Raw genomic sequence first — 24,049 nt, 5'->3', positions numbered from 1 at the left:
GTTTACATGCACGACGAAAAACGTACTTTCTGCTCTCATGCGTTGTGAAACCGGCGTAACTTTTATGTGGAGGCGACAGCACGCAGTAAGTTTTAGAAGTCGACAAAACTAAAGTTTAAATAATATGACTGTGATCTTACCAAGCATGTCAACTGATAGATTTTTTTGTATGAAGTAAAAAGAAGGGATGATGAGTCAGGGAGGTAAAGACTTAATAAACCTAATTCTCTGCCATGTGTCAAGTCTAAGACAACAGATTATTCTATAAAGCATCTTTTTTGTATTTTATAGAATTGTCTACAGAATTTCATTCAAATGAAATTAATATTCATGTAAAAGATTTCTTAAATGGTCTTAGCATCACTCCAGTTGTGTCTTTACGTTGTTTTCCAGTGACATTTAGAATTACTTTGTTATTTATTTAGAATAATAATTGTATAATAACAATATTACTTTTGTTTATTTATAATATTTTTTGTATTTAATAAATATATAAATATATAAATATATATAATTACATGGTTTCCGCTAAATTCATTCGTCCGTGGCAGGGCGCCACAGCAAAATTCCTCCCGCCATGGCTACATTATAGCTTCTCATTCAAAACATTGTCAATTTTTTTTAAATAGCGGGTTATAATCGCACCAAAAACATATTAAAAGGTAAGTGAATTATAACAGAGCAAACTTTTCTGTAATCGTAGTACTGCTGTGCGTTATTTGTTTAACCCTTTAAGATGATGTGCTGACAGACTGACTGACAGGTGCGTGAGACCAGCAAACACAGCGTAGCTTTCAGTTATGATGAACAGTTTCCATAATTATAGTTTATTTATGGATAAAGGTCTGTGGTTCTACATACAATGACTTGATCTTGCTGGAGTTTATAGCCGTTTCACTTTACTTCAGGACGTATTAATGCCGCTCTGTAGGTCTATTGGAGACACTCATAAATATTCCTAGCAAATCTAATAAATGTTAGAGACATACTCGTTACATAAACGCGCTAAATCACACTTCAGCAGGGTTTATTTGAGTGCACAAGAAAATCTGCACTTGAGCAGCTATATTTGAGGGCGCGAGCAGTTTTGTGCACGAGCAGAGGAAATCGACGCTCGAGCACAGAGATTGACATGCTCGTAGGCTATTACATGAATGCGATCTCGACTTAATACTGCGCACACAACATTTATCAATGAAATAACGCCACATGTAGTTGGTAGATCTGTGTAAAATGCCCAACAGAGTCTGCAGCCACAGCTAGAAGGGAAAAAAAATACAAAAAAAAAAAAAAAAAAAAAAAAAAAAAAAAAATTCACAGACGAAACACTAAATTATATATATATTTTTATATATATATATATATATATATATATATATATATATATATATATATATATATATATATATATATATTTTTTTTTTTTTTTATTATTTTTATTTTTTTATTTTATTTTTTTTTTTGAGGGGGGGTGCCCCAGTAGAGCTTTATGTCTAGCAATGCCACTGCCATTACATATACAAATACCCCTCCTAATGTTCATAAAGGTAGTAATTTTATGCTGTCAGTCGATGGCTTTCAATTATCACCTTCTCCGCAGGTGTGCTATCTTGGTGTACTTTTTAATGCACGCCTTAGCTTAAAATCCAAATTTAAACATTTAACAAAAACAGCTTTTCTTCATCTACAAAATATCACGCGCATTAGACCCTTTCTTTCGACACCAGATGCTGAGAGGCTTGTTCATGCCTTCATCACATCTCGCCTAGATTTCTGTAATTCACTTTTTCAGCTAGTTCTCTCAGGACATTACAGTACATTCAAAACTCAGCTGCACGTGTGCTGACACACTCATCGTCATGGTATCACATTACCCCAGTACTTCAACAACTACACTGGCTACCCGTCAAGTCACGTACTGATTTTAAAACTGTGATTTTAACATTCAAAGCGGTTCATGGATTTGCTCCTGGTTATATTTGTGATTTCTTCTCGCTGTTTATGTTCTGCATTGGGTCTAGCTCTATTTCAGCCTCGTTGCAGACTCAACACTATGGGAGGTAGGGCATTCTCCTACCGCACGCCTAAATTATGGAATGCTTTACCTACAATCATCAGGAATGCCAGTTCTCTGGACTGTTTTAAGAAAGACTCACCTTTTTAGTATTGCTTGTAATTTAAGAGGATTTCTGTCATTTTTAAACTTTGTTGTATTTTGGTACCCAATGTTTCTTTTGTTTTATTGTTTTGTAGCACTTTGAGAAAAGCATAACAAACACAATTTACTACTACTACTATTGTCCTGTCACTAATTCTGTTCACAATTTTTATGGACAGAATTTTAAAGTGCAGCCTTGGGCTGGAGGAGGGTCTGGTTCGGGGACCACAGGATCTCATCTGTTATTCATAAACGATGTTGTTCTGTTGGCTTCATCGAACATGGACCTTCAGCATGCACTGGGGCAGTTTGCAGCCAAGCGTGAGGTGGCTGGGATGAGAATCAGCACCTCCAAGTCCGAGCCTATGGTGCTCTACCGAAAAAAGGTGTTTGCCATCTCCAGGTTGGAGGAAAATCCTTAGCCCAGGTGGAGGAGTACAAGTATCTCGAGGTTTTGTTTACGAGTAAGGGAAGGATAGAACATGAGATTGACAGGCAGATTAGTGCAGTGGCAGCAGTAATGTGGTCGATGTTCGGGTCCGTTGTGGTGAAGAAGGAGCTGAGCCGAAAGACAAAGCTCTCGATTTACTGGTCAATCTACTTCTCTACTCTCACCTATGGTCATGAGCTTTGGGTCATGACCGAAAGGACAAGAAATCAGATACAAGCGGCCGAAATGAGTTTCCTTCACAGGGTGAGGAGCTCTGTCACCCGGGAGGAGCTCGGAGTAGATCCGCTGCTCCTCCACATTGCGAGAAGTCAGCTGAGGTGGCTCGAGCATCTGTTTCAGAAGCCTCCTGGTCGCCTACCTATGGAGGTGTTTCAGCAATGTCCCACCGGGAGAAGACCTCGGGGAAGACCCAAGACACGCTGGAGGGACTATGTCTCTCGGCTAGCCTGGGAACGCCTTGGGACCCCCCTGGAGGAAATGTCTGGGGAGAGGAATGTCTGGGGTTCTATCCTAAGACTGCTGCCCCCACGACCCGGCCCCGGATAAGCGGTTGAAATGAATGTTTAAAAATCCCATGGCACTTCTCGTAAAGAGTATAAAAATTTCTCGTTAAGTATAATAATAACTTGACTTCTAGTTGATCATTTGGAAAAGTGGCAGAAGGTAGATTTTTCCCATGAATCATCTGCTAAACTGCATCCCAATTATCACAAATACTGCAGAAAACCTACTGGAACCCACATGGACCCAAGATTCTCACAGAAATCAGTCAAGTTTGGTGAAGGAAATATTATGGTTTATGCTAAGCTAAAAGTGTTCCCGCAAGACTCAGAGATCAGCTGAATGGATTAAAAAAATGTAGAACTCAACCATTCAAATCTAAGTTCCTTTACGAAATGTAAAAAAAAAAAAAAAAAAAAGGAAAAAGAAAAGCATTGAAGCATCAAGATAACTGGCCCTAGCTAAAAAAATAAAATGAGCTTTTGACATAAAACACAATAAAAAAATTATGAAAATAAAAAGGTTAAATGTGAAAAGAAGAGATTTGTCTTCTCAAGCTGTATGAAATGGAACGGTTTATCTTTTGGCATTCTGGTATTTGACAGCAGGTGTAAAATATAAACAAACAGGAGAAACTATGAGTCAACATAGCACACACAAACCATACTGTGTGATTGTGCAACCTGGTCATACATTTCTGATGCTACAGAAGAGAAATAAAAAGCTTCAGCACCTTGGGTTTGTCTGTCTTCGGATCACTTTCAACGTTCTCCATTGCTGTGAGAGTCTCTAAACCACCAACCACTCTAAAAGAGAGCAAGGGAGGGACAGAAATCCTATTAAAATGCTTCTGCTAAGAGTAAATGAGGTATTATTCAGTGCCAAGTGTTCATAATATCTCTAATGAGACTGGATCAAACTCTTTCACTGCCGCCAACAAGCTTGAACATTTTTTAAAGGAACAGTGCAGCCAAATGTGAAAATTCTGTATCCCTCATACGGAGCCGTTTTGCTAAAAGGATACAATAAAGAGCAAGTAAATACTAAGTAGTTTATATCACTGATTTGCCACAGTTGTTTTAAGCTGTCTTTTAATTATCAGTCAAATTTCTTGAAAATATGGAAACTCAAAAATATCGCAAAATGTTTTATGCTCATTTATAGGTGGTTTTCAGGCAATTTGGAAAAAGAAATATACTGCAAAACTGCAATGGAAACAGATTTCCCACATTTACACTACCTGACTAAAGTCTTGTCAATGATCCCAGAGCAATAAATAATAACTTGACTTCTAGTTGATCGTTTGGAAAAGTAGAAGGTAGTTTTTTCTGATGAATCATCTGTTGATCTGCATCCCAATCATCACAAATACTGCAGAAGACCTATTGGAACCCACATGGACCCAATATTCCCATAGAAAATAGTCAAGTGTGGTGAAAGACAAATCATGGTTTGGGGTTACATTCAATATGGAGGCGTGTGAGAAATCTACAGAGTAGATGGCAACATCAACAACCTGAGGTATCAAGACATTTGTGCTGCCCATTACATTACAAACCACAAGAGAGGGAAAATTCTTCAGCAGGATAGCGCTCCTCCTCATACTTCAGCCTCCACATCAAAGTTCCTGAAAGCAAAGGTCAAGCTGCTCCAGGACTGGCCAGCCCAGTCACGTGGCATGAACATTATTGAGCATGTCTGGGGTAAAATGGAGGAGGCATTCTTTGCCATTCAAGATGACTTTATTAATAAGTTATTTGAGTCATTACAGAGATGCAGTCATGCAGTCATAAAGTCATGCACTGCAGCATGACTTTATATTCTATACTGGACATTAATTCTGTTTAGTAACAAGACTTTTGTCTAAGCAAAGTCAGACCTTACTGTCCTAATTAAATAATTAAAAATCAAGGCATGATCATATTTTATTTTGGTAAAAAAGCATAATCCAGAGGCCTTTACCTTTCATTTAAACCACTTCTGATACCAAATGATCAACTAGAAGTCAAGTTATTATTTGTTTTTTTAAAAGATTTATTTTGCAGTATTTTGCTATTATTTTAATGTTTTAGCAGCGTAAAACTGGCTAACGGAAAATGTGTCATTTCCCAATCATTTTAACCAACGTTTAGAAAATAATCACAAATGTTTTGCACAATCTGTAGCTGAAAGAGACTGTTGATAACCACAAAAACAAACAAACATTAAATTATTTTTTAGATGAAATAATAAAATAACAATAAATTAGGATTTATTATAGTTGTAGATTGTGGACTATCCATCTAAATATTATTTGTAATATATGGTTGTGGTTTTGCCAATCATTTTAATTCAGAATGATCTATACATGCTGCATCTGCAGTATAATTATAGTTATGCTCTTTGATGAGAACTAGTACTTAAAAGTGATAAAAATAGCAAAGCATAGAGTTGAAAATAAATATATAAAAATCTAAATATTAATAAAATTAAAAAGTGACAAGGACATCACCAAACATCTCAAATTATTCTCTAAATTTAAATGTAAATATTACAAGATGAAAATTCAAAAATCAATTATAATTATAGGTAAACACTTCAATAGTCTTTAAACATCACTGAAACAAATCTGACTTTTTACAAATCACCGCTTATTATGCCCAACCAGTTTTTTAAATTAATTTAATGACTGCAATCACACAAAGCTATCATATGAAAGATCTGGAAAAAGGTTTACATGCCATACAGACTCCTCATTTCTGATCATTCCTTGTGTGAATCTCTTGTAAAACACCAAAAAGCAATCACATCCTCTTTTTTTAACTCCTTCAGACCCTGTGTCCATTACAATAGACATCACATCAGCCCATGTCTTTTGTGGTTCCTGAACATTTCATCTGCATTTAAAGCCTGCAGTCCATGAGAGTGGATGACTGTCATCCAATCAAATTGTAATTTAGTTGTAATTTGAAAAAAAAATCCCCTACACTGAAAAGCAGCATGACATCACTATACTCCAGACACAGACGTAAGCCACATTGACAAAGTTTTTATTCAGATTTATTGATATGTTCGCCAGTATTTCATAGATTGTATGTAAAAGGAGGGATTGCACTTACTAATTAAAGTTTAAAATCTTGAAAATTCTTGACCATATAGCAGATGGAAATATCTCAGATGTGGACATTATGTGGAGTGATGAGGAAGATGAAGATAAAGTTTGTTATAAACAAGATGCAATCTAAACAACGAAAACCTCAAAAATTAAGTAAAAATATTACAATGTTAATGTTTGGAATTATGAAAATAATTGTCAAGATTATACCAGCAAGCATGTATTTGTTTTGTATTTTATGTTGGTATAAGGTTTGGGAAGTACAGTGCAATGGAGTTCTGGCCTGATATCCAATGAAATGGACACAATATATTAATATTTAATTAAATTTTTAATTATTATTAATTTGGTCTCATTTATAGGAGCCTCAAGAACTTTTACATTTTTCAGAAACTTGGAACATAAATCAGGTCAGAAGGGGTTTATTGAAAAACAGTTTCTTAAACAATCAAATATGTAGTTACAAATTATATTAGTTATACTCTGTGATGATTTATTTAATGAAGCTGGATCAAACTGGATTATACTTTTCTTGACTTTGGAGATCAGCTACCAATACATGTGAAATGATCAGTGAGCTATCCATTGTTTTTCTTGTTAATTGCATAAAATCTGTATGAATGCTGTTGTTTCTTTTCTACAGTGGGTCATGTGGGCCCTTTCCACTGCTAAGACTGGCTCAGGTTTCTAGGTGCCCCATAGGCTGAAGGTCGAGAGGTGTGTGCGTGTGTTCTCAACTGCACATGCTCAGTACACACACACACACACACACACCCCGGTGGGTTTGAGGGATGCATGCGAGTTTGGTCAAGGCTTATGCTGACAAACCTCCGAATTCCACAGCTACAGTCCAAGGATTTCAACTCAGTGCCAAATGGGCAAGATTTTCCCTCAGTGTAAAGTGTGTATGAGATGAGTGTGTGCATGTGTGTAGGAATAGATAGAAAGATAGACAGACAAATAGAACGATTGATATATAAAACAATTTATAGATAGATAGAACGATAGATAGAATGATAGACAGACAGAGAGACAGACAGAGAGACAGACAGAGAGACAGACAGACAGACAGACAGACAGACAGACAGACAGACAGACAGACAGATAGACGGATAGATAGATAGATAGATAGATAGATAGATAGATAGATAGATAGATAGATAGATAGATAGATAGATAGATAGATAGATAGATAGATAGATAGATAGATAGATAGATAGATAGATAGAACGATAGACAGAACGACCGACAGACCGACCGACTGACAGACAGACAGACAGATAGATAGAACGATTGATTGATTGATTGGTAAATGGACAGACGGATAGATATAACCTTTCATGATAGGATAAACAATATTAGTTTTTAGCTTATTTTCAAATCTATTAAAATTTTTTATAACACCTTAATTTGTTTATTTATTGAGTTTTTGATAAAACAAGGTACATTACACTGTAGATGTTCAATGACTTTCGGTATTTTCATTTTGTTTTGTTTTTCCTTTTTTAACCACAAACATACTTAAGACAAAAAATAAACATAATAAAACAATTTTAAAACATAATTAAATAAAAACAAAAATCTAAATAAAATAAAACATATACAGAAGATGAATAAATCCACACATATATATACCTTCCAAAAACACTGTGTTTCCGGTCCAGGTATGCGCAGGAACGAAATGTTATAAAGCTGAAACAGAAAAAAAATACAAATTCTTGTGTGAGTTGTCAAAACAGGGCAAGTTCATATTAAAGGCATATGCAATCATTTTTATGTACAAGTGCAATTTCAATACTTAACTAGGTTTATTACATTAACTAGGCAAGTCATTGGAAAACAGTGTTTTTTCTGTAGTCAAGTGAACAATATAATATCTTAAAGAGGTGGTCCACTACGATATCATATTTTAAACTATAGTTAATGTGTAATGTAGCTGTGTGAACATAAACAGCATCTCTGTATGTACGATGCTCAAAGTTCACTGCAAAGGGAGACATTGGCTTTTACAGAGTTAGCTTAGCAAAGCCTACAGCAAACGAAATTTGGGGACTACAAAAAAATACTTCCAGGCTACTGAGATCACAGGGGCTTCCGGTTAAATGCATTTTCAACAAGCACACACCCTGCAAAGCAAAGAGTAGCTGTAATGTTATAGCAGAGGAAGCTAAAATGCCTTCCAAATGCTCCTATTTCCACAGAGCTTCTTCCGTTTCTGTATTTTGGCTTCCAAAGGACACGACACAAAGAGAGAAGTGCTGACAGTTTAATTTGAATTATGTTTCAGAGATTTATAAAACTCATATAGCTAGCATTTGACAAAGGAGAACTTCCAGAATCTCTCTCAGTTCAGTGCTGGATTCAGCTAAAAACTCCTCGAACAGACGAAGCGGTGGATTGTGAGCCACAACCTGTAAGAATTTTTATTTGTTAAAATTGATCAATTACATGCACAGTTTCCAACTTCAATGGCATGTTGTAGTGAGGATGTAAAAAAGGATGTAAACAACGGGAAATGCTGTTTGGCACCGTTAACAATTTAGCTACAAATTCATATTTATCAGTCAAACTGCTGTAAACACCCACAATCTTCACCAGCGCTGCAGTGTCTCTCTATACGGCTGCTTTCTGTGCGTTCTACATCTGAAATAACAAATTCGCAAAAGATATGTGAACGTTTCATATTACTTACTCATGCTTACAACCCCAACACATATAAAAGACACTAGTAAGGTTTTATTTTAGAGAGCAGGCGTGAAGATCAGCTGTGAGCTCTTCATTTTTCTGTCTGATTTAGGCAGCTACTAACAGTTACTCTCACTGACAGGGTTTACACAGCGCAAAAGTGTGAGCTTGCAGGGGCGTGACGTGGTAATGTGGGGCCGATCCGCGAATCACAGCACTTTATGTTAGCTGATCAATCAGAGCCTCTTGAGGGCTGGCCTTTCAGAGGAACTAGGAATATGACAGGATATGACAGTGGTTTTCATGTTAGCAGAGTTGCTGTATATAATCAAAGTAAGATATATGAAGAAATAACCTGATTTTCTACACGAATGATTACAGATTACTTTGCATTTTATAAACACAACCAAGCCTTAAAAATACACTGTGGACCACCCCATTTAAGAGGGCTAATAATATTGAAATATCTTTTTATTCCAGCCAAACTAAAAGAAATAAGACTTTCTCCAGAAGAAGAATATTATAGAAAATAGCAGTGAAAATGTTCTTGCTCTGTTAAACAGCACTCGAAATCTTAAAAAAATAATGCAAGATAATAATTGTATTCAACTGTATATAGAAAAAGGCTGAATTACTTGCAGTATTTAGAGTGTTTGATGCAGTTTGGATGAAGATTGCTACAGTGTGACGACAGTAAAGTGTAATAATGTGTAGATGAAACATTTACTCACAACTGTGATTTATTTGTGTTTGGTCCCGAGTTGGCCATGCTCAGAATCCCACGGCCAGTGTGTGACAGATTGGGTCTGAACTCATCTTTGAACGGCTTCCCCCAGAAAGACTCACCGCCTGATACACACAATGACAGATAGAGGATTGACAGGAGGTGGAAAAGAAAAAAAGCATGTATATTAAAAACAACAGGGAGCTTTTGGATGAGATTAACATTAACACAATATGACACATGGCCAATAACAACCTTGTTGCAAGTGCGCTCACAACTGTAGCCTGGAATAATTGCTCTGGAAGAACAAAATCATCACAAAAACAACCACATTTGCATAACCAAAAAGACATTTCATTTCTCCGACACTGCCAGCGATAAACTACTGTACATTGGAAAATTGTATTCTGGTCCCCAAATATGGCTCAAGATTCATTTGAAAAGAAATAAAAAAATAAAATAATCTCTGATGCAATTGCACTCAGAGAATACAGGAATCAGAGAGTGAAATTCAATACCCTTTAAGACATTTTTTAAAGAAGCTTTCCATACATTTTAAGACCTTATAACCACTTTAGGTTTAAACCGAAAACATTGGCGAGACTTTAACTTACAGTATATTTACTAAATATTAATGTATGAAACTAATCCAAAACTAAAACATTATTCATATAAAAAATAGTTTAAATCCAGCTAATTCGGCAGGTTGGCGCCTATAGAGCTGCAGAAATAATGGTATTGCCTTGGTTACTGCAGTAAACAAAGCAGCATGATGTCAAATCGAGCAGGATTTCATTGATTTCATAAACTACACAGCATCCTGACATTCGCAGATTCAATTCAGGCAAACTTTAGCATACAACCATACAATGCATAATCAAAAATTATTTTAAATTTAATACCTTGCAAAACAGCAGTTAAGACTTTTTAATACATTTAAAGGGCCTTAAATGTCTCTACATTGATAAATCCACTTTTAATACTTTTGAGGACCCCGCGGTTCATTGGAAAATGTAAATAAATATAGGGATCTTTGCTTAATCTAAAAAGTTTGGCAGATTCTGTATCTTTTAATTTTGATAATTGATTTCTGGCGAATTCGGTTCTTCAAATAGGTTTATGAATCAGATATAAATATCTGAATAAATTATCTGAGGTAACTGTGTCTGCTTGTGATTGTTTTAAAGGACAGATTTTTCAATCCTCAGAATCATGACCATCAATGCAGCATAATGACCTCATCTGATAAATCCTCAACCATGTGAGCAAAACTATGTAAAATTTGTGGTAAAAAAAAACTGTTAAATGATAGACAATAACTTTTCATATGTGCTGTAGGTGGGTTGTTTAGGCTTTACATTTGGTCCAAAGTATAGTATTTAGCAATTTATTTAGTGTTACCTTTAGTTTGTTTTATTTATTTTCTTAAATGCTTATTTTACCAGGAAATCTCTTCAGATTTCATTTAATTAATTCGTTAATTTTGCTTCAGCTTAGTTCCTTATTTATTAAAGGTCGCAAGAGCGAAATAAGCCGCCAACTTATCCAGCATATGTTTTATGCAGCGGATGCCCTTCCAGCTGCAGCCCAGCACTGGGGAACACCCATACACACTCATACACTACGGCCAATTTAATTCATCCAATTCATCTACAGAGCATGTCTTTGGACTGTGGGAAAACCGGAGCACCCAAAGGAAACCCACACAAACCGGGAAGAACATGCAAACTCCACACGGAAATACCAACTGGCCCAGTCTGGACTCGAACCAGCGACCTTCACTCTGTGAAGTGAAAGTGCTAACCACTGAGCCTCTCCTGATTTTTGCTATCTCTTTTTCAAGAGTGTCCTATGTAAAAGTAATCCCTTGGAAAAAGGCACAACTGGGTATTAAAATTAATTTAGCATCAAAACAGCATTTTGATATTTGAGAAGTCTGCATCTCCAGCGCTACATCAAAACATCTGCATATTAGCTCCTAACGTTGTGTGTACATGACACCAGCAAATTATGTAATAATCCCTTCACAAAGAAAACATTTCTACTATCATACACTTTCAGAAATCGCGGCTAGGACGTTACCTTTTCAGAGATTGCATTTGAAACTAAAAGGTTTATATATTAGTACATAAATATATAGTATATAAAAGTGTACATTAGAACACTGAAAATTAAAACAACAATCTCTTCTAAAAAAGGTAAAACAGTGACTGTGTTGTAACTTTATTTTAGATTGTATATTACAGTTTTACATTAAATTACATTAACATTAATTTTACAACATTATTATTATTACTGTCCCCAATTTAATGCAGCATTCTTGTAAGAAAATATCAGCAGTTGTGCAGACTTTTGGCATCACCTTTGCTTGCAATGACATAATCCTGAAATTATGAAGATAGCAGGTTTGAGCTTACAGACCTGTTGCTATGACAACAACTCCAGGATGAGTTTTGAAGAAAGATACTATTCTGGACAGTGTCATCAGTAATAAAATCATTCAGTTAAATGAGCAATGCAGAAGAACAGACCCCTGGTGTACACCAAAAAAATACATTGATGAAAAAAAAAAAAAAAAAGAAAACACCAGTTTTGTGTAGCAAAATTAGCATTTTAGGACAATTTCTGAAAGATCATAGGACTTAAGACTGGAGTAATGATTTAAAAAATATCATCTGAAAGAATAAAGTCTTATGCTCAACAAAAGCTGTTCAGAAACAGTAATAACAGATAAATTGTTGCTTTTTAATGCGTTTCTTTTGTTGAGCATAACAGCACAATCTTTCAGATCACACTTTAAGTATATTTCTGATTACCTTTAATGAGCATAAGAACCCAACCTTTCAAAGGTTACTACAGTGGAGGAAATAAGTATATAATGCTTAACCGTTTTTCTCAGAAAGCATAGTTCTAAAGGTGCTGTTGACTTGAAATTTTCACCGTATGTCGGTAACAACCAAAGATATTCATTTATGCAAAGAAAACTAAACTAACTAGTTTACAAATTAAGTTATGTGCAATAAAATGAAATGACACAGGAAAAAGTATTGAACACATAAAGAAAGGGAGGTGTAGAAAGGCATTGAAAGCCCAGACAGCAGCTGAAATCTCTCAGTAGTTAGAAACCAAGCCTCTGCCCTTCCTCATTGTAAATGAAAATTAGCTGCTTCAATCCAACATCTACATTAGCAGGATGAAAAAGATGAAACCAGGGTGGACATTTCAGCAAGACAATGATCCAAAACACAGCTAAGAAATCTCTTAAATGCTTTTAGAGAAAGAAAATCAAGCTGTAGAATGGCCCAGCCAATCACCTGACTTGAATGTGATAGAGAATACAAAATAAAGATCAGATTTGGCAGACGAGACCCACAGAACCATCAAGATTTTTACACTGCTGAAGTCTGTGAACAAATCACACCTGAGCAATGCATGTGACTAGTAGTTAAGTACTTTCCCCTTGTGTCATTCCATTGTTGTTACACATAACTAATGTTTCAGATTTTTTTGTTTTGCTATATTTTTATGTTTGTATTTAAAAAAAAATCTGGTTCAATTCCAATAGGTCCTCTAGAAATATTATTCCCAGGAAAAATCATGTGTTGAAAACTTTACCCCCCACTGTATACAACATAGTACAGTCTACAGGTTTAATTCTTCTCACAAATTTTACACTGAAATATTTAAGCAGTTCCACTGAACCTGACCCAGATTGTCCTTTTGAATCATTTCAAACCATTTATAAAATGACTAACCCACTGCCCCTTGCACAGGCACCATGCGTCGTCCTCTGCCACCATAAACAAACACCTCATGCCAAGGCCAGCCAAATCAGGTACACTAATTAACGCTTCATCACGCTCAATCAAAAGCTCAGCTGGATGCACATCTCGCAGCAAGCGATCATGTATATGTGTGTGTGCGCGCGCAGACGCTGACATAAGACTCAAATTAAAATTAAAAACATTTCCAGAACTCAGACGCTGTTCAAGATCCCTGCATCTACTGAATTTAGTGTTATGTGAGAGTTTTTAAATAGTTTGTACTTTTCTCTATGAGCAGTAGCGCATGATTTTAGCTTGACTGTTTATTGTCCAGCAGCTGGTGTCACTGTGGAGTGCTGGCTTTACAGCGAACGCCCTCATAAAACATTCCCCAAGTGACATTTCTGCATAATTTATGACCTTGCTGACATTTCCAACTCCACACCACTGACTTGATTAAAACAGAGTGGAAAAAAAGTGTTATTGGAAGTGGATAAAAAATGTAATAAATAAATCAACTGGACAGAATAAAAAGGCAGACAAGATTAATACAGCAACAAATATTATTATTGCTTTATTTATTATAATTGTTTATGAATATATATATATATATATATATATATATATATATATATATATATATATATATATATATACATACACACACTTGAAGTCCTCTTTGAATTTCTTATATATATATATATATATATATATATATATATATATATATATATATGTATATATATCTATATATATATATATATATATATATAAAAGAAATAAAAAAAATATATATATTTTCCACGTGATGTTTACAGGGGAAGGAAATTTTCACAGTATGTCTGATTATATTTTTTATTCTGGAAAAAGTCTTATTTGTTTTATTTTAGCTAGAGCAAAAGCAGTTATTAATTTTTTTTAAACCCATACATATGTCACATATATAGTCACTCGCCATTTTCACTAGCCACAATTTTGTTGTTGGGAAAATAGATTTTATTTGCATAAATTTGACTTTGGCATCCCAAAATTAATTGATTTAGATTTTGTATTATGTCCACATGCCTCCTCATCCTCATTCAGTTGATATCATATTAAAGTAATGTTATTGTAAAAAAAAAAAAAAAAAAACATTTAAACCATACTAACAAAAATAACTGTTCAAAAAATAATTAAAGCGAAAGCAGCGACGACTGCCACCATACATATAATTTAATTTGTCTTTCTTTAGCATTGCATTGCTAAAATAGGCATTATCTGTTGATTTGTTTCAATGCGTTTTTTGATTAATGGTTAAAATGTTAATAGGACGACGCAATTAAAAAAACAAATACAAGAAAAAGTTATTTATTTATTAATTTTGAGCACAATGGACTTGCTATTTAAACAACACGGTGCAAAATGTGAAAATTAGGGTTGTGCTGGTATGAAAATAGCAACAAATAGCGCCATACACGCCTTGCATCTTATTGCGCCGGGTGTAGGATAGGGCCCTAAGTGTTTATACAAAGTCCACTGAGAGAATGAAGATTGAAGCACAACCTGTTTTGAGTCTGCATTAAGCAATTTAAACCCAGTTACAAATGAAATATGCGATAAATTGTGAATAATCTGATTATTCCATGTAACTGAATTGATTAAAAATGTGTAACTGCCACACTTTTATCACATAAATATCAAGTAGACAGTATATTTAAATTAATACAATCACATCATTTTCTTGATTTTCCTTCAATTTGTTGTTTCAAGTCAAGATTGTTTATTCTAATATTTCTTTACCATCTGTCACATGCCTTTAACAGCTACGTCAGTGTGAGTTGTGATGTTTTCTGGCTCACAAAAACAAGCCGTGTGTAAAGAAGTCTTGATTTAATGATGTTGATGAATCCCGCAGCATCATAATCACTGCACATTCATTCCCTGCGCAGCATTATTAAAGAACACAGCGTCTCTTCAAAGGAACACGGTGTGATTCGTCACTCTCATGACTTCTTATTGCTGCATGCAAAACACAATTTTGATAATTTGACTAATATTATTTATTTTTCAACTAAAGGACAGCTGAATACATGATCAAAGCTTTCAAAATAAAATTAAATATGCCATGTTATTATGGGTTGGCATAATGTCAGTATTTATCAGTACCTATCTGTTAATGAAAGGAAGAGCTCACCCTCATATCTCTCAAGACTTTTTAGGAAATGCACTTTTTAATAATAGTTTTAATAGTTCTGGTAATTCAACTATGCCAGTGCTTCCCACACATAGACTTTATATATAGGCCGCCCAGGTATATTATATAGGCTGCCCAGGTATATTTGGTGGTAACACACAAATAATACTGTTATTATCATCCTTTTACACTTTACATCCTCCCAATCAAGCCAAACATTCACGATCAATTAACCAGAGGAAAACCTCTCATTCTGCACGTTTCTACTGCTGGTTGTGTGTGCGAGAACGGTCAACACTCACAGACAATCACGTGTTCAGCCGACGCACAGAGATGCGCCTTTTGCGCCCGACCGTAGTTTCTGAATCTTCTAAAATGTCCAGAATTCAGTCTAAAGTTATTTGTATGCATTTTTGAATTACCATTTCGGGTCGCGAGAGAAACATTTAATTATTAAAAATTTATTAAACGACTCAGATAAACTTTACACTCTGAGAGAACAAAATATACTGGCTGCAAATATTTGTACACCATTAGAATCAGCCAATCAACTAATTTGCCTTATTTAAATAATCTACAAGTTTTATTCTTGTAATTATTATAATTTTTAGCAATAATGTCTATTTTTATTCTTTTTTTCTGTTATTTATTTTTCATTTGCTGTGAATTTTATTAATTTAATGATGTTAATATATTACATACTTTACACATATCTACAATATTTTGGCAATACTGTACAAAATGTCATGCCAATAAAGCAACTTTCGAGAGAGAGAGAGAAACAGAAAGCAGCCCTTACAGTGGGTGCAGATGGCTTCTAAATAGCATAAAAGAAATTTATTAATTTATTGCGATTTATTTTAATTCAACAACCTTTTTAAAATAACTTTAACCCATTGAAAAGAAAAGGTGTATAACAGTGTCATAAAAAAATAAAAAAATATAGTTAAAATTGACATTATTTTTTTGTTTGTCGCATGTAGTTGACAATTTATGTGCTATGGGTAAAAGGTGTGCTTCAATCCGTCTACCACCACAAGTATATTTCAAACCTGTGGGAAGCACTGTACGCAATAAGTTTTTTTAATGTGCGTCATCTACATTGAGTGTGTAGTTTTTGAGCCTGAAAAAAAATGTAGAACGCTAGAAGGCACAAAGTTACTCCAGCAGTATATTTATGTGATTAGCTTTGATTTACATTATTTTCAGTTTTTACATATTTTATATATTAATTTTGAATCTCTAGTTTTAGTTTATTTTCATTTGTAGAACTGTAACCTTTTCACATATCAGTTTTAAATACTCCAGCTGACCCTCCTGTTATCATATATTTCATGAGATTTTACCCTATCCATAAGGGTGCACCCTGCCACCATGTGAAGGAAACTTATTTCGGCTGCTTGTATCCGAGATCTTGTACTTTTTGTGATGACCCAAATCTCATGACCATAGGTGAGAGTAGGAACGTAGATTAACCAATAATCGAGAGCTTTGCCTTTCGGCTCGGCTCCTTCTTTACCACAACAGACTGGTACATCGACTGTATTACTGCTGCCGCTGCACTAATCCGCCTGTCAATTTCACGTTCCATCCTTCCCTCACTTTGAACAAAAGCCCAACATACTTGAACTCCTCCACCTGGGGTAAGGACTTTCCTCCAACCTAGAGATGGTAAACCTATTTTTCCAGTGAACACTATGGAGCCAGGCCAGCATGTGATGTTTAAGCTATAAATTCTACTATTGTACAATTACGACAACGACGATTTGTAAAATAATCGCCTTTCACCCAGAGAATGATGCTCATTATGGAGTGTCACATTATTAGAGATTGAATACACAACAAACTCTTCTTTGACGTCCTTCAACAGGCACTTACTGAACTCTAAAATGTCCCACTCAAGTGACTAAAAGCACATATTCAGGACAGCTGATCAACATTTTGTATTGACGCAAAATCCCTTCTACCATTTGAATCTATTTTTAGGCCAAACCTTGTCTCAAACACACAAGTCGAGTCAGAATGACTGGAAAACAGAAAATGCTTCTGACCTTCAAGTCTAATACGCAACACTTTAAATTCACTCTCCGTTCATGAAAAAAATCTTTCAGTCTACTCGCTCTCAATCTTTCTTTCTACGCAAGGGTCTCAGGTGAGGCCTGTGCATTTTTTATGGGACTGAATTTTAGATGCGTACAAGGCTTTTTAAGAGAATTGAGTGCACAAGCTCTTTAGCCTTCTGTTTCTCAGACACACTTTTAACACTTATGAGCACAGGACACGCATCTCTGAGAAATGTGGCTCAAAACAGCATTCAGATTGATGTTTGGAGAGGTAAGCTGAGGTCACGCTATTTAGAAAGAAAGTAATATGAAAAATGATCCTCTGATCAGCAAGTCAAAATATGAGCAATTTTAAATTAAGAGACCACATGAGAAAAATCTGGGTTTGTTTGGATTTACAATTAATACAATTAATAATCACAAGTTTGAGTACAACGTAATTTGTATTTTATTCGATAAACTGATAATGAAATAATTTACTCCACATTTAAAATTAAATAGTGCAGCAACAACAGCAAAAAAACACTGTAAATTGTGTTCAGACATGTAGCAGTGTTCATTTCGTTGACGAAAAATTGTCATAATTAAGTTTCTATTGAGGGAAATGAGACAAACTAAATAAAAATTAAGTGATGATGACAACAACTATAGTAAAAATATAGTGACATTTTCGTTGACTAATAAAAACGAGACGAGAATATGACTGAGGGAGGTTTTTTGGAAAATATGCTGTCAGAACTAATTTTGGTGTGTGATGCATGACGCATAAAGGCACATTTGAAAAGTAACTGGTCCGCAGTAGACACGGGAAGCGATTACATCATCATCTATAGTGGTGTCTGTCAGGTAAACTATAATGAAATGGCCACAGCAGAGAGAAAATGAAGATTCACGTTTGATGTCAAGACAAAAAGACCGTAAACTGCATGGGGAGGAAATAGCTGACAAAAACAACAAATCTAAAGCAACATCATCAGCATGCCAGGGATGCCATATCTAATTTTTGGTCTTCAGTGGAAAAGCTACATTTCATATTTAAATGCAACTGTTTTATTTAATTTTAAGTTAGAATATTTTGTGTTAATAAATGTATACAATATTTTAATTAAATTACACCTTAATTAAACCAAATATATTTTCATCAACTAAATCTAGAGTAGATTTAGTCGACTAAATCTAGAATAAAACTAAAATGATTCAGAAGACTAAAACATGACAAACTATAATAGAATTTTAGTCAAAAGACTAAGAATTAAACTAAATCAAAAGTTGCTGTCAAAACTAACATGGGCATGTAAACAACAGAATGCCAACGATTTAACTTCAGAAGCATTAAGAAGACAGTATTTGGTGAAATAACCAAAATGTTCAATTTTTTTTTTTTTTTTTTTTTAAATCTTGGAGAAAAAGAAATCTGTTATGAAATTTTTTTAAACTGTGTACTTTTTTCCACTCAAAAAAATCCCTGTTAACTGTTGCCTGTTAATAAAGTAATAAAATTATTCGAAATATTGTAGATTTAAGAATGTTTAAGATCAGCAAATTTACAAAGTTCCGAGTCTCCTACAAAAGGGATTTATCCGGTTGAACAAAGAACATTGATTATTACTTATTAGGGATCGAGCGCTTACGGTGCGTAGGCCCTATTGGAATTGCTCCGTTTATTATTATTAATATTATTTTTCTCTAGGATTAATTGCATTTTTGAAGGTCTAAAAATGCTCGAAAACTGACGAAACTTTGCACACGCACCAGAAGTGGCGAAAATATATGTTTAATATAGGTTTCAGAAGTGGGTGTGGCAAAATTACTCAACAGCGACACCTATGCACTTTTGACGGAGTAGCCCACGAGCTGCGTTTCACGCACACGTACGAAAATTGGCACACACGTCAAACATGCCAATACCTACAAAAAAAAGTCTCTTGGAGCGAAATCTCAAACCCAACAGGAAGTCAGACTTTTAACTTCCTCTGCTGAAAAAGTGCAGTTTTTGCCATTTCCAGGCGCTGTGTTTTAATAAACTCCTCTTAGGGATTTTATCAGATCAGCACCAAATTATATGTACATAATTGTACATTCTACCCCTTTGATTATAGTACTATACATCTACATGTAAATATTCATTCAGTCATAGCGCCACCTGCTGACAGAAGTATGAATGTCACAAATAGCTAACATTGTCAGTTTTTTAAAAATATTTCTCAGCTTAAATTATTATTGTCCATTGTGCTCCATCATCTTATGGCCACCATGTGGCGGTGAACCCAGGTGCAAGGTCCCATTCATTGCTACTTGCAGCTCTAACTATTATTATTATTTTCTGAACTGTCTGTCAACTCAAAATATCTGCTTAATTCCAATCAAAAGCATATGCAAAGAAAGTAGGTAAGGCTTCAGTGTTATCACCATGTACTAAATATGCTGCTTGTTTCAGGAAAGTGGCAAAAAAACACCAACTAGAAAAGTTTGTTCAAGTCTTAAATGCAAAGTTAATTCTGACTGATTTGCTTGACCATTATTGGATTCTGACTCAAGTTCAAAAAGTTAAAGGGATATTTGTAACTGTTTGTCTTTATATATGCTCAAGAAGCCTGAAACTGGTGATTATGGTAAGTAGTATTAATTTCTGATCTTCGCTTGGGGTCTTTGACCAATCATAAAGCCTTAGGTCAGCTGGCCAATCAGGCAACGCATTGCTTTTCAAAGGCAGGGCTTTATAGAAACCTCTCAAGATAATTTCACAAAGACTTGGAAATAGAGGTGCTGAAGTAAATGTGCAGTAAAAAAATAGTGTTTTGAAAATTAAAGCTTGTTAAATTGTTCTAGTAAACAAAATGACCTTTTAAAACAGCATCAGGTGGTCTCATCTATGAAATAGATGGTCTAAGCTTTAGATCCAATATATAACGTATATTGATGATGACAGATTTCATGTATAATTAGATGTGACTGAAAAATAATGCTCTACTTGCACTTTTCTGTAAAAACTAAGGCCCAATCCCAATTCTGTTTTTGTACCCCTACCCCTTCCCCTTGGCCCTTACAACCAAGGGTTAAGGGCATGGGTTTCAAAATTTACCAGTAAGAATGGGGACAGCACAACAGCACCTGCACACGTCATCATATGTCATCGCGATCTCTTGCTTCATATGAGATGAGATGATCGCGACTGCTGTAGATATTCCAGTTGTGTTATTTTTGGTATTTATCTTCAGGAGATCACTGAAGCATATTTTATGTTATCATAACGATCTAATCTGGCAATACGATCGTAACTGTACTGTGCATTTACACAGTGGCCATATTAGTCTATGTGTAAACACCAAAAACAACATTAACATTACAGCAGACACTGTAAAAAGCTCATTCCCAGCCACTAAACTTTTCTGACAGGGTATTCCAGTGTCATCGAGTGTCAAAATGTTGTGGGACTGCTGTACAGGAGTTATTATTAGGGATTATAGGTCGCTAATAGATCGCGGAATTTAGCGGTTTTTATTTACATGACGATAAAAGACAAACGCAGTTATGAATATATTAAAACATTTGTTTGTTTGTTGTAAAAATTCGGAATAATGACAAAAAAATACTCATTTGTGGATCTCCTTACTTGGGCACGCGCAAAACAAGAGGTACGGGTAAGGGGAAGGGCTAAGGGGTAGAATTGGGATTGGGCCTAAATCTATGTGAAATACTGCTACTGCTGAAATGATGTGAAATGACACTACTGCTGTGAACACACTTTCAAAACTAGGTCTCAGTCTGAAAACAGCATACCATTATACAAGAGTTATGGAAACTATATATGATTCTGATCAAATGTTAAAAAGATTACCTGTACCAGTCCCTGTAGGATCTCCTCCTTGAATCTGAAAACAAAACATAACAAACAACATATATTATACTGCATATAACATAACATATAGCGGTGTGATTTTTGATCTGCGACTGGGATTTTATGTAAGCTTGTAATTCTGGCTTGGGTTGCAATTTTATTTGTTGTATATATCTAGTAGCTCTTTGAGTTTTAAGAAAAGCGCATCATAAATGCTATTTATTATTTTTATTATATAAATATACCATAATTAATTTTTTTTTTTCTATTAGCGAGCACTTACAAACTCTAAATTACTTCAGATGCAGTCATTATCTTCCTAATAATCAACATCCATACCAATTCCTTATATTTCAGTACATCTAAAATCAGTTTTCAGATGTTTTATTAAAATCATGTGTCAAACTTTGTCCTAAAACACTTTTGTGACTAATTCTTTCCACATATCTCATCCTCAATCTACATAGCTAACAATTTGTGAGATGGTAACTGAGGCCTAAGCATTTGACATGCAGACTGATTGAGATGTAAATCATATGTATCCAATTGAGTAATATGTTTTTTGGTTGGTCAGTTGTTTTGATTATTTTGCTGTTGTGAGCTGTAAGGAACTTTGAAATAAACTATACGACAAAGTGAAATGAACCAGTCAGAATTAAGCATTTACACAGAATACAATTTTATATAATTCCTATAATAATTGGCAGCAACAAGACACTCACACGCATACACTGAATAAAAACTGCGTTAAAACCTTACACATACAGTAAACTTCAAAATAAATGAATTCAACAGAACATCATATAATAAATAAAAAGTAATTTACCCACCATGAAATTTCGAATGGAGCGGTGGAATACTGTGCCATCGTAATATCCTTTCTTACAGAGTTTAATAAAGTTTTCTCCAGCCTTGGGGACCTGCGGGGGAATAAGAGAAGTATCAGTTTTAATGTCAGGGGATTTATAAAAATGTGATATTAAAATGTTTGTCATTATGATAACACTTGCATAGCGGCTTCTAAAACTGACAAGAACTAAAAAAAAAAAAAAAAAAAAGTGTGTAAAGACATTGACACATTTACAAACACAGCTAGGATGCAATTGACCACAAAATGATACAAGACAATCAATAATAATATTATTATTCTGAAGCTCATTGGTCCCACAGATGAATCTTTAGGAATGAGATGATATAAAAACAAATAAGAAACTGTGCATAGTGACACTAAGCACAATTCACCTCATCAATATTTGAAACAAAAACTCTTAACTTTGATTGAAATTACATACATTTAGTGCCGGGCAAAAATGAATCATGACTAATGGCATCCAAAATAAAAGTTCGTTTTCACTTAATATATGTATGTGTTCTGTGTATATAGTGCAGCCGGAAAGTATTCATATCGCTTCACTTTTCTACATTTTATTATGTTACAGCCTTATTCCAAAATGGATTAAATTCATTTATTTCCTCAACATTCTACACACAATACCCCATAATAACAATGTGAAAAACAGTTGTTGCAAATTTATTAAAAATAAAAAACCTGAATAATCACATGTACATCAGTATTCACAGCCTTTGCCGTGAAGCTCTAAATTGAGTTCAGGTACATTCTGTTTCCACGGATCATTCTTGAGATGATTCAGCAACTTAACTGGAGTTCACCTGTGGGAAATTCAGTTGATTGGACATAATCTGAAAAGGCAAACACCTGTTTATATAAGGTCCCAGGGTTGACAGTGCATGTCAAAGCACGGACGGAAAGGACGGAAGCCACTCCCCGCCTGGAATTTGCCAAAAGGCATCTGAAGGACTCTCAGACCATAAGAAGCTAAATTCTCTGGTCTGATGAGGCTAAAATTAAACTCTTTGGAGTGAATGCCAGACATTACGTTTGGAGAAACCCAGGCACCGCTCATCACCGGGCTAATAACATTCCTACAGCTAAGCATGGTGGTGGCAGCATCATGCTGTGGGGATGTTTTTCAGCAGCAGGAACTGGAAGACTAGTCAGGATAGAGGAAAAGTTGAATGCAGCAGTGTACAGAGACAACTTTTATATTGGATGCAATTAATCACGATTAATCTTTGCCCAGCACTAAATATATTAAAATTAATTCTTAATATTATGCAATAATTAAAAATATATCATTAAAAAAATGCCTGGACAGGAGGACATCCTTATATAACAAGAAAATTGACTTAAAACTAAATATTGCAATAAATTCTTCAAGTTAACAATAAAACAGTTTTTATTTTCTTTACACGAAGCAAGATTATATTTTGTTCCCATGTCATTCATTGAAAAAACAGGATTAAATGGCCTTTTTTGAACACATTTTCATTACTAAAAAAACTGCAGCTTTGTAAATTTATGCAAGTCAAGTCAAATGTATTTCTATAGCACATTTAAAACCAACAGAGCTACAACGTAGAACTTTAAGAAAAAGATGATTGCTAGACCTAACTGATCTTTCAGATGGGGAATCAGAACGTCACCAATGTACACTACCAGTCAAAAGTTTGAGGTCAGGTTTTTTTTTCATGTTTTTTTTTTTTTTTAAAGAAAACTATTCTGATCATCAAGGCTGT

The 24,049-nt window shown here is 34.8% G+C and overlaps 1 protein-coding gene across 1 annotated transcript in view; it reads right to left on the bottom strand.

Annotated features, from left to right (window-relative positions):
- Positions 1 to 24,049, bottom strand: part of ppil2 (peptidylprolyl isomerase (cyclophilin)-like 2) — a 77,639-nt gene that overhangs the window by 7,556 nt on the left and 46,034 nt on the right. The window contains exons 13-17 of the mRNA XM_056457406.1: positions 22,282 to 22,371; positions 21,452 to 21,485; positions 9,621 to 9,738; positions 7,840 to 7,896; positions 3,844 to 3,916 (exon numbers count right to left, since the gene is read on the bottom strand). Of these exons, the coding sequence (XP_056313381.1) occupies positions 3,844 to 3,916; positions 7,840 to 7,896; positions 9,621 to 9,738; positions 21,452 to 21,485; positions 22,282 to 22,371 (372 nt within the window). The remainder of the gene's footprint in view (positions 1 to 3,843; positions 3,917 to 7,839; positions 7,897 to 9,620; positions 9,739 to 21,451; positions 21,486 to 22,281; positions 22,372 to 24,049) is intronic.

This window comes from Danio aesculapii, chromosome 5, assembly GCF_903798145.1.
Source record: "Danio aesculapii chromosome 5, fDanAes4.1, whole genome shotgun sequence".
Lineage (NCBI taxonomy): Eukaryota > Metazoa > Chordata > Actinopteri > Cypriniformes > Danionidae > Danio > Danio aesculapii.
This window is presented reverse-complemented; position numbering and strand designations above follow the sequence as displayed.